This window comes from Echinops telfairi, unplaced genomic scaffold (genome assembly GCF_000313985.2).
Source record: "Echinops telfairi isolate 266 unplaced genomic scaffold, ASM31398v2 ScPeMD7_1957;HRSCAF=2489, whole genome shotgun sequence".
Lineage (NCBI taxonomy): Eukaryota > Metazoa > Chordata > Mammalia > Afrosoricida > Tenrecidae > Echinops > Echinops telfairi.
The window spans coordinates 2,233,642-2,249,510 of NW_022105855.1; the positions used below are offsets into that span (position 1 = coordinate 2,233,642).

The 15,869-nt window shown below is 41.7% G+C and overlaps 1 protein-coding gene across 3 annotated transcripts in view; it reads right to left on the minus strand.

The window, feature by feature from the left end:
• BORCS5 (BLOC-1 related complex subunit 5) overlaps positions 1-15,869 on the minus strand; it is a 102,158-nt gene that overhangs the window by 25,042 nt on the left and 61,247 nt on the right. For all 3 annotated transcript variants that reach the window (XM_045293278.1, XM_004716212.2, XM_045293279.1), the window contains exon 3: positions 4,247-4,404. In XM_045293278.1, coding sequence (XP_045149213.1) covers positions 4,247-4,404 — 158 coding nt within the window. The remainder of the gene's footprint in view (positions 1-4,246; positions 4,405-15,869) is intronic.

Here is a 15,869-nt window from a genome sequence, read left to right on the forward strand (position 1 = left end):
TATTTTTCTTGTAAAACCCAAAGGACCTCCCACCAAGCAGGTTTTCAATCACTATTGAGCAATACTGGGTGGAAGAGTGAGAGGCCACTGTATAAACTAAGGCAGGCGTCCTCAAACTACAGCCCCGCGGGCCATATGCGGCCCGCCAAGGACATTTATCCAGCCCACCAGGTGTTTTTGCCCCATGCTTTTTCACTTCAAAATAAGATATGTGCAGCGTGCATAGGAATTTGCTCATAGTTATTTTTTAAAACTGTAGTCCAGCCCTCCAACAGGTCTGATGGACAGTGAACTGGCCCCCTGTTTAGAAAGTTTGAGGACCCCTGCACTAAGGAAACACATGGTCAACGTACATCATAAGACACCCTAATTAGGAAAGAAGCTACCTTCCATTCTCCTCCTTTCTCACATACACCAATTTGTAAAACAAACACGTTTCCTTCAAGAGCATCATCCACGTTTACCCACGGAAGAGTTTCCCTAACTCCTTGATTTCCTTACATCTGAGTCAGAAATGATCAGAGCCATGCCCCACTCTGGTCAAAACCTAAGTGACAGGCACTGTAACTTCATGAAACTCTGTTTTATCTGTGCTCTAAACTTCCTTTCATGTATACTCTCCAGGGTTAGGTTCCCCAACTTTCAACACATATAGCATTCGGTTACTTCCTCACACTTCTAGCCGAATTTCCAGGAAACATCTGGAATAATAACAGAGAGTTTGTATTTGATCGAAACTACATCCTCTGATTTATTCATTTGGAAGTGACTAATTCCAACCACTAGATTTTATGTGAACATAGATGGATGTGTAATTTTCAGGAGTTTGCAACAGAGACATTAAGTCACCTATTAAATTCCTAAAACAGTTCACTTCCTCTGCTCTAAAAACAGTTACCACAGTGTTGCTCAGTACTGAAGCATGTTCCTGGTTTTACAACAATCCTGGGTAACTACTCAAAGTGAATCCCGTTTCTGAAAAAGAATTTTACAGTCATTTTAATTCTTTTAAGTGAATGTTCCACAACATTGGTTCTCAATTATAGCTAGATACTAGAATCACTGGGGATGTTATCATAAATATCAGTGTAAAGTCTCCCTTCGACCTCCCTTGAAAGATTTTGGCCTCGTTGGTTTGCAATGAGATCTAAGATATTGCTAGTTTCTTACAAGCACTTCAACTCTACTTAATGAAGTACCATTGTTCTATATGCATTGTGGATGGGTTGAGTAAAAATACTGGTGAAATTCAAATGAAGTCAGAGTATTATATCAATATTAATTTCCTGGTTTTGATCATTACACTAAAGTTATATACTATGTTAACTTTAAGGGAAGCTGGATGAGGGGTATACAGAACTCTTTGAATTATGTTTTCAATTTCCCCCTAAACTTAAGATTAATTCAAATGAAAGCTTTTTAAAATCGGAAGTGTACTTTCAAAATCACATACTAAAATATTTACAATAAAATGCTAGGTCTGGGATTTACTAGCCCTTCAATTCCGTGCGGGGGTGGTGCAGCAGGGAGGGAGAGAGGGTAGATGAAACAAGCTTGATGGTGTAGCAGCTCAGTGATGAGTCCATGAAGCTCCCCTTCATTTGTCTCCCTGCTTCAATGTGTGTGTGAGACACTGTAGGAAAACCCATCCCAGGTGATGCTAACATGCATCCAGGGTCAAGAACCATGTCTCTGGAGTTTGCAAATGTGCTCTCTGGGTAGTGTGTCTGGTACCACCAACTCCTTGACATTGAGCTAGTCACTTAGTTGCTCAGGTGCCATTTTCCTAAACTGCAAACTGCAGATAGGCATTAGAGGACTTTCTAAAAAGCAAGAAGCATCAAAAGGTCAATTTCTAACACTGTCTCTTGGAATTAATGTCGAAGTTGCACTCTAGCACAAACATAAAAAATACTGCAGTCTTATTTCTACAGCAGCATTTCCTAACTCAAACACCCAAATCCAAACTCATTACCACTGAATCCATTCCAACTCATAGAGCCCCAATATAGGGTTTTTGCAGCTGTAAACTCTTTACAGGAGCAGAGAGCCTCATCTTTCTCCCATAGAATAGCGGGTGGGTTTGAACCACAGTCCTTGCCATTCACATACGAGTGAGCATGCCAATGTTACCCAACAGTACCACCAGAACTCCTTAAGCATTTCCCAAAGAAGGTTCTGTAACACCCTACTTCCATGCAATGTTAACAGATGTTACTACGATAAAGGCTCTGAAGACACTTGAAAAGTGCTGTTTTTATGGTTTTTTTCTTTTCCTGAAAACTCATCAGAAATTTTAATATGCACCGAGACTCTCAAGTACAGGAATATTGCAAAAAGTTTGATCTACTTCATATAAGGCTAGTTTTGTAGAAAGGAGCCCTGGTGGTGCAAACAGTTAAGCATTTGGCTGATTAAGGAAAGGTTAGAGATTTGAGTCCATCCAAAGGCTCTGGGGAGAAAGAGACACTGTCATAAAGATACTCTGTCACCCAGGGACTGTGGTCAGAACCAACTCACCAGCACGCAACAACAACAGTTTTATAGAGCTCGTTGTGGGGAAACAGTGCTTCCTAAAAAATCTTAGTGAAAGAATTGAAATAATGACTCACAGACCACATTCTGGACATCCTGGGAAAAAAAGAAATGCTGTACGTACACAAGCAAATAAAGCCCTGAGTGTTTCTGATACACAGTTGTTGGAAATTAAAGTTCCATAGAGCTTTAATTAATGTATAAAATTAACACCAAAAATCAATGTATACTTACTGTAATAAGTGTATAATATTATAAAGGCATATCAATGCTAAGCAATTGAAAAGTCATATTTAATCGTTTTCCAAATAATAGTTTCCACCTGAGAAGAGTTTACGTATACAATATTTTGCGAAAAAGGAGCCCTGGTGGAGTAGCGGTTATCCATTGCGCTAACTGTGCGGTGAATAGTTCGAAATCACCAGCCGCTCCTTAGGAGAAAGCTGGGGCTTTCTACTCCTGTTAAGAGTTACAGTCTTAAAAAGAGAGAGCGACAGTCTTGGAAACTCCCAGGGCACTTCTACCCTGTCCTACGGGTCACTATGAGTTGGCATCGACTGGATGGCAATGAGGGAGGTTTTGTGAAAGCTCTTCCTAAAACGCTGGGGTGTCAGAAGATTTAAGTCTGTCAATATAACTAAATCAAGTCTATTCTCATCTAAAGTACTCAAAATTCCAAACCCACTGCCACCAGGGCAATTCTGACTCACAGAGACCCTACAGGACACAGCAGAACTGTCCCGTTAGGCTTCGGAGACTCTCTTTAGAGGAGTAGAAAGCCTCACCTTTCTGATCATTAATTTGCAACATTTCTCAGTTTCTCACTTGTTTGTTTCCTGGTCTCTGTTTCCTTTTCTCACCTGCAGTGATCACAACAGGCCTCTCAGGGAGTGCCATTCACATACGAGTAGTAAACGGTATCGATGGTGCCTCGGAGCTGGGCTGTGTGCAGTCAGCCAGTCAATGCTGCTCCCGAAGGACCTCCTTTACTGCTCTTGATAATTACACAGAACTGTGCCATGCTCCACACATAGTCTACTTTCACATGAATTCTTCTGCTTCACAAAATCCTTGTGTAAGAGTTACTGAGTGTTTCCTCCCATAATCGAGGGACAAGTCAAGGCGTCCGCTCACAAAGAACAGATAACCTAACTGGAGAACAAACTATAAATTATGTACAGGAACAGCTACAGTCCATTTTTAAGACATGAACTTAGCTAGAGAAAATCAGTATGGCAGGACTTTACACACACCAAACCTAGGAACAATCGTGAGGACAGTGCAGGACTGGGCAATGTTTAATTCTGCTGTACACGTGCCGGGTTGACATGAGTCGGCCCCTAGCAATGACACTAACAGCTGACATTCAGTAAGTCATTTTCACGCAATTCTTGGCATAGGTCACTACTCTTAGCCCCACTTCTCATGGGAGAAAACTGAGACAAAGAGAAATGAAGTAACTTGCCCAAACAAGTTAATGGTGAAGCAGGATTTAAACTCTGGGAACCACTCTTCTTACAATTGCAGTCTACTGCTAGAAAAGTCAGTCTTCCCAAACAGTAAAGGTAAATGCCAAGCCTTAGTTAGAAACGACTACTTCCCGTAACGTAAAGCTGGGGTCACCAGCTATGCCCCCTCCCAACAGAAATAACTATAGGAGGCACAGGGAATACAACAACGAGGCAGCAAGGTGGTTTCCCCAGCACGTTACCTCTTTGATTCGTTTCACCAAAGCATTCTGATCAAAAGCAACGGCCTCCGCACACTGATGCAGGTGATCCTGATAACGGAGGCAGAGCTGCAACACCTGCTGAGAGTCCAGTTTCTCCAATTTGGCATTTGTTGGGGAAGTCTGGCCACTCAACAGCCCTTCAAAACAGAAAAACAAAACAAAAATATGTTAAAAAACTTGTGAATCAAAGAGTAGTTTGCGCTCTGTCTGCTCGGACCTGGTTCCTGATGCCATGGCAGCAGTGCCATTGAGGCAATTCTGACTCATAGTGACTCTATGTACAAGAGAACTGAGCAACACCTAGTCCTGCATCATCCTCAACGCTGTTATGGTTTCACGAAGAGATCACTGAAGATATGGGTGCTATAGCAAAGTATAGTTTATCAGAAAGTATATCAGAAAGAATTGCGTCTGGGCATCTGTGCCCCAATGTTCATCACTGCCGCAATTCATAATCCCAAAGAATTGGAAACAGCTGGAATTTCCATCAATAGAAAAATGGATTAAAAAACTCTGGCATACACATACAGTGGAGTACTATGCATCCTAAAAACCAGCGATGAAACAATGACGCACCTCATCTAGTGGAAGAAGTTGGAGGATCTTATGCTGAGTGAAGTTAGCCAAGGACAAAAGGGCAAGTACCACATGAATCCACTGAGGTAAGTTCAAACAATAGAATGGGCATAGGAGAAAAATGTGCATATCACACAGTTCCTGGGCTAAGGACCAGCTACTGTCAAGAGCCAGACCAAAAGTAATGATGCATACATCGTTCAAAACAAGGAGACAGAAGAAAAAAAATAAAGAAAGAATGCAGATAGCACCTCTCCCCACCCCTCATATTCCTTTATGGTCCACAGAAGGGTGGGCGAAGAAAAAAGATGGCAATGGGGGACCAGAGCACTAATCCACCCAAGGGGAGGGTAATGTTTATGTCTCCCCAGGAAAGGGAGAGAAAGAGTAGACCTCATTCCGGTGGACCAATCCTTGAAGGCAGTATTCCTGCTCAGAGCAGCTCATTCCCAGAGAGGACTGCAGGGTGGGCCTCAGCTCAAAATAGGGCATCCTCTCCCTCGATGACAGTGCTATAGAGGACTGGACCGAAAATACAGTTCCGGGAGTAGGGCCTGTCTGACCCAACCACATTGGGGCACACCAAGAGGAGAGTGCAATAGACCAGCAAAGGGAGCAAAACCACGAAGTCTCTGAGGAATCCTGATTGTAGACTTCTGACTCCAGGGACAGCACTTGGCACCTCACCTGAACTGGTTAGAGGATATTCACAAGGGGGTGGGGGCACAATGAAAGTCTAAAGGTGTAAGGGGGGGCACTAGACTGCTCCATCCCTGACTGCAGGAAGAGCAATGGGGTCTTGTAGAAGGCACACCCCTTGGATATGAACACTGAGGACTAAAAGGGTGTAAGTGCTGTTAGGTAAACTGGTCCTGGGATATGGATCCTGGAAAGAAAAGGGGATTGGATTGATGGATTACAACAGGGCCTGCTTGAAATTTAACAGAGGGATACTAATCTACACTGGGTCAGGACTACAGTTAGACTTGGAACTCTTTATATGGTCTTTCTTTTTGTGTCTATCTATATAAGATAGGCAGGATAAACAATCCCAAGGAGACAGCAACAGGACAGACTGTTCTGGGGGCATGGGAGGGGAGGACGAGAGGGAGGGGAGTAAGGAGCCAATAAGGACAGGGACAGGGGAATTGCAAGGGATCCAAAATTGACGATGAGGAGGGTGTAGAGGTCCTGGTTGTATTTGATCAATTGAAATGTATCCGAGAGGAATCACTGAGAGGTGAATGATGGGTAAACATGAGAGTGGAGCAAGTGGAAAGAAAAAAGAAAAAGAGGAAAGGACAAGAAAGTAAAAATTATATATATATTGATGTAAATATATATATATGTAAATATATAAATATAGGCATATTTGTCTTTCTATATGTATACGTATATAAACATATATATGTAAATACAGTAGGAAGCAGATGGACCTCGGACCTCTACTTAAATCTTACCTCACTACAAGAATGGTTTGTTCTAATAATGTGGCAATGTATGAAACTCACCTTCCCAACACGATCACTGAAGACGAAATGGATGCATAAGCAAATGCAGTGAAGAAAGCTGATGATGCCCAGCTATTAAAATACATATTGTCTGGGGCCCTAAAGGCTTGAAGTGAAACAAATGTCCATCTATCAGGGAAGCAAAAAAACTCACATGGAAGAAGCACACCAGCCTGTGTGACTGATCATGAGGTATTGATGGGAATAGGCATCAGAAGCTCAGAAACAAGCAATCAAATTGACGTGAAGAAGTGTAGACAAAGTGGAGACCCAAAACCCACCTGTAAGATAGTTGGACAGTCCCTCACAGAAGGACCACGCAGAAGGGATGATATACCCAGGGTGCAGTAGAGTACTGATGAAGCATATAACTATTCTCTAGTTCTTTAATATTTCCTCCTCTTACTATTTTGGTCTTAGTTTTACTTCATTAATCTTGTTAGACCTGCATATGTTCATTTGTACAATTAAGATAGTTTCTTGCATGGAACCCAAGATAGATAAACCCTTCAGAAACAGTAATGATTCCCTGATGGTATAGGACAGTGGTTCTCAACCTGTGGGTTGCGACCCCTTTGGGGGTCAAATGACCCTTTCACAAGGGTCACCTAAGACCATCAGAAAACACATATTTCTGATGGTCTTAGGAACTGAGCCACTCCCTCCTCTATCTATCTCCGGGTGGGTCCATCCACATACTGATATGCCCACATATGACTACCCAGCACGATGACATCACTGCGCCAACCCCATCACATACACCCCGTACAAATACAAGTACATGTGACAGGGTTGGTGCCATAATGTACTTTTTCAGACCACATGTGTAGAGAGCAGCTACTGTGTTGAAAGCATCTGTACCATGGGAACTTAATCTGGATATTGATTAGTCTTTTTATATTCAGCTGTGGTTGATGTAAATACTGCCCCCTTGTGATAGTAACAGGTATGTAAAAAAACCAACAGAATGGTAAATCATAGGAAACTTTCGTGAACTGTATTGACTGAACTATGCCATGTATCATCTTTTGTATTATTAAAGCTATTATTATATATTTTCATTAGCAAACCATCCCATGACAAGGGATCGTGTAAAGCAGAACGTTAAGAAAATATAGTGATTTTTTTACAGCATGGTTTTTACCTCCATAACTACAGCAGGAATTAAGAAACTGCAATGTGTTATTTGGTGTGGAGTTCTATCAGCCGAATCTATGAAGCCGAACAAACTAAAACGCCACTTTGATAGCAAGCATCAAGCTTTGCCAACAAGGATACCAACTATTTTAGAAGCAAAGCTGATGGACTCAAGAAAGCCAGACCTGACGCTGGTGGCAAGTACCACAAACAAATGTAGCAGCCATTGAAGCTTCATATTTGGTAGCACTCAGAATCACCAGAGCTATGAAACCTCACACCATTGCTGAGGATCTACTGTGGCCAGCAGCCAACAGTACAGTTATGATTAGAGACGAATTTGTTACAAAATTGAATGCAAATTCCTTATCTAACGACACTGTCTACAGAAGAATAGATGACATACATGCTGATATTGTTGATCAGGTAATCCAGGAAATCAAATCTGCTTCACTTCCAATATTTAGCATCCAGCTTGATGAATCTACAGACGTTGCAAACTGTTCACAGTTACTGGTTTACTTTAGGTATATTAATGATGGCAACTTTAAAGATGAGTTTCTTTTTTGCAAACCTCTTGAAACGACAACTACTGCACGTGATGTATTTGACACAGTTGGTTTGTTTCTGAAAGAGCAGAAGATCTCTTGGGAAAAGATTTGTGGTGTTGCACAGAGGGTGCGCCAGTTGTGCTAGGATGTTGATCTGGATTTCAACGTTTTGTACTGAATGAGTCACCAAAACTCATTGGAACTCACTGCATGATTCATTGGCAAATATTAGCAATGAAGATGCTGCCGTAAGAGTTACAAAAAGTAATGAAAAGCGTCATAAGTTCTGTCAATTTTGTAAAGGTGAGCACTTTAAACAGTCAACTGTTTTCGCAACTGTGCAACGAGTTGGATGTGCCAAATAATGCTCTGCTATTTCACCCTAAAGTGAGATGGTTGTCGAGAGGAAAAGTTTTAAAACATTGTTTTTGAGCCTCGTGATGAATTCAAAGCCTTTTTGAATCAGAAAGCAAGTCTGCAGTTCAAAGCTCTTTTCAGCAATAAAAGTGAACTGCAGGAAATCACTTACTTGGTTGACATCTTTGCCATCTTAAATGAGTTAAATTTATCACTGCAAGGACCAAATGCAACATGCCTCAATTTGTCTGAAAAGATCGGATCATTCCAAATGAAATTTCAGCTTTGGCAAAAGAAATTGGATGAAAATAAAAGTTACATGTTGCCTACCTTATCAGCTTTTTTGAGGAACATAACATTCAACCAGACAAAAGGATTACAATGATAATTTCTGTGAAAGAACACTTGCACATGCTTAGAGATGAAATTTCATCGCACTTTCCAAATCTACCTGACACCTCATTTGCACTTGCCAGAAGCCCATTCACAAAATTGAAGATGTTCCTGAGACAGCACAAGAGGAGTTCATTGAACTCATTAACAGCGATGCAGCCAGAACTGATTTCTCCACAATGCCAGTTACAAAATTTGGGCAAGTGTTTGCAGTCATATCCTGTTCTGTCTGAGACTGCGTTGTGCCTTCTTTTTCCATTTCCAACAACATATCTTTGTGAAACAGGGTTTTCCATCTTGTTAGTTATCAAGTCTAAATACAGAAGTAGACTTGTTGTGGAAGATGATTTCCGTTGTGCTCTTGCAAAGACTGCCCCGAGAATTTCTGATCTGGTGAGAGAAAAGCTATCCCAACCTTTGCACTGACATTGGCTTTTTACACATACTGTGGCAAAATGTAGCAATGTAGTTTACTGTCGTTATATTGACTGTTACCATGCTACACCATGCTTCAAGACAAAATTTCATTTATTTGTAATTAGAAATATATATACACAATATATAATTACATATTGTTTTGTGATTAATCACTATGCTTTAATGATGTTCAATTTGTAACAATGAAAATACATCCTGCATATCAGATACTTACATGATGATTCATAACAGTAGCAAAATGACAGTTATGAAGTAGCAATGTAAATAATTTTATGGTTGGGGGCCACCACAACATGAGGAATTGAATTAAAAGGATCGTGGCATTAGAAAGGTTGAGAACCTCTGGTACAGGAAGAAAGGGGATAAGGGGGGTGAAGGGATAACTGATAGCAATGCTGACTGTATAACCCCACTTGAGGGGAAGGAATAGCAGAATTGCAGGTGAATGGATACATCAGCTAGTGTAAGATGGGGCAATATATATATAATAAGGGTTCCTGGGGGATAGGGTGGGGGAGGGAGGGGATAAAAGGGAGGTGATATCAAAGAGTTCAAGAAGAAAGAAAATGATGGTGGCAGCAATTGTACAATTATCCTTGATCTCATTGAATTATGGGGATTTTTTTGCCCCCCCCCTTTGAAACCCCATGACATCCCTTGTCTCTGCCCACTCCCCTTGGAACCCCATAATGCCCTTTGTCTCAGCCCACTCCCCTTTGGAACCCCATGACTCCCCTGGTCTCCGTCCACTCCGCTTTGGAACACAATAATACCCCTTGTCTACACCCACTCTCCTTTGAAACACCATAAAGCATCTTGTCTCCGCCCACTCACCTTTAGATCTCCATGACTCCCCTTGTCACTGCCCACTCCCCTGTGGAACCCCATGATGCCCCTTGTCTCCGCCCACCCCCCTTTGAAAAGCCAAGAAGCCTCTTCTCTGCGCCCACTCCCCTTTAGATCTCCATGACACCCTTTTTCTCCTCCCACTTCCCTTTGGAACCCCATGACGTCCCTTGTCTCCGCCCACTCCGCTTTGGAACCCCATGACGCCTTATCTCCGCAATCCCCTTCGGATCTCCATGACTCCCCTTGTCACTGCCCACTCCCCTTTGGAACCCCTTGATGTCCCTTGTGTCCGCCCACTCATCTTTGGAATCCCATGACGCCCCTTGTCTCGGCCCACTCCCCTTTGGAACCCTATTACGTCCCTTGTCTCTGCCCATTCATTTTTGTAATTCCATGGTGCCCCTTTTCTCTGCCCACTCCACTCTGGAACACCATGACGCCCCTTGTTTCTGCACACTCATCTTTGTAATCCCATGATGCCCCTTGTCTCTGCCCACTCCCCTTTGAAACCCCACGAAGCCTCTTGTCTGCGCCCATTTCACTTAGGTTCTCCTTGACTCCCTTTGTCTCCTCCCACTCTCCTTTGGAACCCCATGACACCCCTTTTGTCCTCCCACTCCCCTTTGGAACCCCATGATTCCACTTGTCTCCTCCCACTCCCCTTTGGAACTCCATGAAGCCACTTGTCTCGGCCCACTCCGCTTTAAAACCCCATGACGTCCCTTGTCTCCGCCCACTCCCCTTATAGCAACCCCATGACACCCCTTTTCTCTGTCTACTCCCCTTGGAACCCCATCACGTCCCTTGTCCGAATTATGGATTGTTAAAATATCTCTAAGAGCTCCCAATAAAATGATTTTTAAAAAGGGTAGGCTGATAAGTTCACTCCTGTTAAATGTTAATGACAGTCAGAACAATGATCATTTACAGAGTATCAATTACATGCAAGGAACACTCATGAAACAGTAGGTCAAGCATGGGTCTGCTACTCAGAAGAAAGATGAGACCGTCTACTTCCATAAAGATTCACAATCATAAACCCTTTGGGGCAGTGCTACTCATGAGGTTCTATAGGGTCCCTTTAAGAGTCAGAATCTACTCAGCAGTAGCGATTTATTACATGCCAACACTTGGCAGAATACTTCCTATGCACTGCCTGTCATACTCATAACATACTCATAACTCCGGGAAGTATGGTATTATCAGCCTTATTTTACAGCACACAGAGAGGTTAAGTAACTTTCGCGAAGTCACACAGCTAGTAAGTGAAGTGATTTCACCAAAATACCATTCCTGCCTTATCTTTTATAAGACACTCTTTCTAGGCATCAGAAAAATAAATACCTTTCAGACTGGAAACATTGTACGATGTATTTACTCGATTCCTTGTAAGAGATAAATTGGATGCCTGAAGAAAAAAAAGAAACCGCTAGGAAAATATACTGAAATGAAAAGGTTTAAAAAGTAAATCAATTAACACACCAGAGACTTTACCTTCTTTGCCTTTTTGTTTCACCATCAGTTTAGTTAATTATTAAATTCCCTAAAATTACATAAAACATATTTCTACTTATAAATTATCTTACTTATAAAAAATGTGTGTTGATAAGGAAGAGATGAACCAGTCAGGGTGCAGTATAACACCAATGAAACACACAAGTTTCCTCTAGTTCTTTAATGATTCCTCTTCCCACTATCATGACCTCAATTTTGCCTTACAAATCAGATTAGACCAGAACATGCACACTGCTATGGATAAGAGCCCACAACACAGGGAATCTGGGACAGATAAACCCCACAGGGTCAACAATACAGATAGCAGGAGGATAAGGGGAAGGTGGGGGGAGGAAGGGGGAATCAACCACAAGGATCAACATATAACCCCCTCCCAGGGGACAAACAACAGAAAAGTGGGTGAAGGGTGACAGAGGACGATATAAGATATGAAAATAATAATCTATAACTTATCAAGGGTTCATGAGGGAGGGAGAGCGGGGGAGAGAAGGGGGAAAATGAGGAGCTGATACCAAGGGCTCAAGTAGAAAGAGAGCGCTTTGAAAATGATGATGGCAACATATGTACAAATGTGCTTGACACAATGGATGAATGTATGGATTGTGATAAGAGATGTAAGAACCACTAATAAAAGTATTTAATAATAATATATATAAATGTGTGTTGAATTGGACAATTATTAGCATTTACAGAAGAAGAAATTAAGGTAGAGACTGACTTGCCCAGGCTCACCTCATCAAACCTTGACTAAAACATATGCCTACTGACTGGTCAAAGTACTTTCAGCCAAGCCAATGGCTCTCAAACTCATGTCAGGACCCTTCACAAATTCAAAAATCATTGATGACTACCCCAAAGTTTTTGCTTATGAAGCTTTATCTGTTTTAAACAGTGCAGTGATACTGTCTGTATGCCCTTTACCCAGTTCTCTGCAATTGGTAACATGTTACAAAAACCACACCTTGCATCACTGCAATTGGTAACATGTTACAAAAACCACAGCTTGCATCCACCACTGATGTCATTCAGATCTTCCAGTTTCCCAGTTTGACGCATGTGTGTGTGTATTTAGTTCTATATAGTTTTTTTTATGGATCCACGGATTTCCCACCACAATCAGCTACTGAAAGGTCTATCTCCACAAAGAGTTCCTGTGTTGCTCTTAAAGCACACCTGCTTCTTCCCCATGCCTCTCCCACAGCTACACTGTCAACCACTCATCTAAAAGTTGTATCTTTTAAATTTTTTGTTATTTTAAAATGTCATGTAAGTGGTATCAACCATATGCAACTCTTACAGACTAGTTTTCACCCGATAAAATACTATAAAGATTTATCTATATTGTAGAGTATATTAACAACCTGTCCCCTTTTATTTCTGTCTTATTTTATGGCATTTTTGGTCCTCAGTCTAACATTCACCTGATAGACATCTGTGTGTGTGTTTTCTCTCCAAATTTTGGCTACTATGAACAAAGTTGCTATGAGCAATCATACACAGGTTTTGGTACAAATATAAATTTTCATTTCTTTGAGACAAATGCTCCAAAGTGAGACTGCTAGATCCTATGGTAATTGTATATTTAGGCATATAAGAAATTGCTAACCTGTTTTCCAGAGTGCTTGTATCAAGGAAATGGGGATTTTTCTTCCAGGCTACTAAAATCTAGCATGATTCTCAAGGGAGACCCTGTCACTAATAAGGAATGTAGTTTCAGGGATGGAGGCTTGGAGGAAGGTACCAAAAGCTCCCTGGGCTGTCAAACAAAGACTGGAGGAAAGGGGAAAGAAGGCAAGGTGGGTGTCATTATTCTCACTCACGGCAACCTCACGTGACAGGGTACAATTGCTTCATAGGGTCTTCTATGGTACAATATTTATAGAGGCAGACCCTCCCAGGTCCTTATCTCACAGTGACTAGGTAGATTTGAACCACCAACCTTTTTTGGTTAGCAGCCAGGCACTTAACTATTGAGCCCCTAGAGCTTCATAATAGAAAATACCTGTTTAACACCAGCCTACCCCGACATGAACTCTGAAGACAAAGTGGGTGCATAGGAAAATGTGGTGAAGAAAGTTGGTGGTGCCCAGCTATCAAAATATATAAAATCTGGGGTCTCACAGGCTGGAAGATAAACAAGGGGCCATCTAACTGAGAAACAACAAAGCCCACATGGAAGAAGCACACCAGCCTGTAAGATGACAAGGCGGTGAAGGGGTCAGGTATCAGGCATCAAACAAAAAACAAAACCATAACATTGTGAATGAGGGGGAGTGCGGAGTGGGGACCCAGGGCCCATCGGGGGGAAATTGGACATCCCCTTGCAGAAGGGTTGCGGGGAGGTGACGAGCCAGTCAGAGTGCAGTATAGCAAGGATGAAATATACAATTCTCCTCTAGTTCTTAAATGCTTCCTCCTCCCCGCCCCCATCATGATCCTAATTCTACCTTACGTATCTGGCTGGACCGGAGGATGTACACTGGCACAGATAGGAACTGGAAATACAGGGAATCCAGGACAGATGAGCCCCTCAGGATCAGTGGTGAGAGTGGTGATGTCAAGAGGGTGGAAGGAAGGTGAGGGAGAAAGGGGAAACAGATGATAAGGTCTACATATGGCCTCCTCCTTGGGGGATGGACAGCGGAGAAGTGGGTGAGGGAGACATTAGATGGTGAAGATATAAAATAATAATAATTTATAAATTATCAAAGGGGAGGGGGAGCGGGGAGGGAGGGGGAAAATGAGGAGCTGATACCAAGGGCTGAAGTACAAAGCAGATGTTTTGAGAATGATGATGGCAACATATGTATGAATGTGCTGGACACAAATGAAGTATGTACGGATTGTGAAAAGAGTTGTATGAGCCCCTAATAAAGTGATTAAAAAGAAAATACCTGCTTAGAAAGAGTATGAAATGAGGTTATATTAGTGATCTTAACTCCCAAGTTAATAGTTCGAGGATTGAGGGGCTAGGGTGAAGACAGCTTTCTTTCTTCCCTGATCATGTTTCAGAATAAGTGAGGATCAAAACCCAATACCAAATGAACTGTCACTGAATCATGGTGACCCGGCAGTCTTTTGAGGTTCAAGTTTCTCCTGAAGAGCAATGGGTGTAACCTACTAGGACACCTCTGAGGAAGAATGGGCTAGTGAATTCACAGGCAGGCGATGGTAGACATGGACAGCAGGAGGAACCACATGAAGCAAGTGAAAGCCACATGAATGTGTTCCCTTGGTCTGCAGTCTCTCTTGGGAGTACTCAGCCCATCTCTCCTTTGAGGATGACTTGGCAAGAGTCATGTGTTGTCCATATGGGATCCTTATACAGTCTTAACTGATAGGATCCTTATGCAGCTCCCCATAACTGATATGGGGAGAGTTCCTCCTTAGATCTTACAGAGAAATGTTTTAGCCTTGCTTTTCACATAGTACATATTCAATAAACTTTTATAAGTATATTAAAAAAAAAAAGAAGATAGCATCGTGGAAAGAGAGCTGGATAAATCTGTGCCATCAGTAGTGAGTCAGGATAGCACAACAACCAAAAGTTATAAAAGAACCAATTCAAAACATAAAAATCAAGTCTCCTCATGACCAAACACCATAAATAAATGTAAACATTTTAAAGAGGAAAAAGGAAAGATGTTTACAGCTCTTATCACAAAGGATATGCTTCGTAACACATAGAGCTCTTGTCGTAGTGGGGGACTGCGTTCGCGCTCTACCCTTAAAAAAAACAAAAACAAAAAACACATAGAGCTCATAGAAATACTGAGTTAAAAAAATCAGTAAAAGAAAGGCTATATGAAAAGGCATTTCACATAAAAGGCAACAGCAAGGCTAGAACCATAAGAGAAGCACAAACTCACTTAAAATAAGAAAAGTAGAAATGAAAACTTCATTGCAATCCTGTTTTCATTTACCAAAATGATAAAATCCAAATCTGTGAGAAAAATTCAGCAGGCAGTGCTATAAGGAAGTGGGAATTGCTGCTCAGTGTGTATGCTAATATCTCTATAGAAGGGCACTTGCCATAAATATAAAAATTATGAATTAATGCATATTTCCTTTGTTGCAATTTTACTAACAAGTGTTTGCAGATCTGTTGGCACACATGCTAAAGGATGTAGAATATATACACAAGAAAATTCGTTACAGCACTTACTGTCATAGCAGAAGACCTGGTCTCAGTCTGACCTCTAAGATGCCTGAGGGCTGAAGCCAAAGGTCTAAGTCTCAACCTTAGTTCACAAAATAAAACCCTTAGTTTCCCTT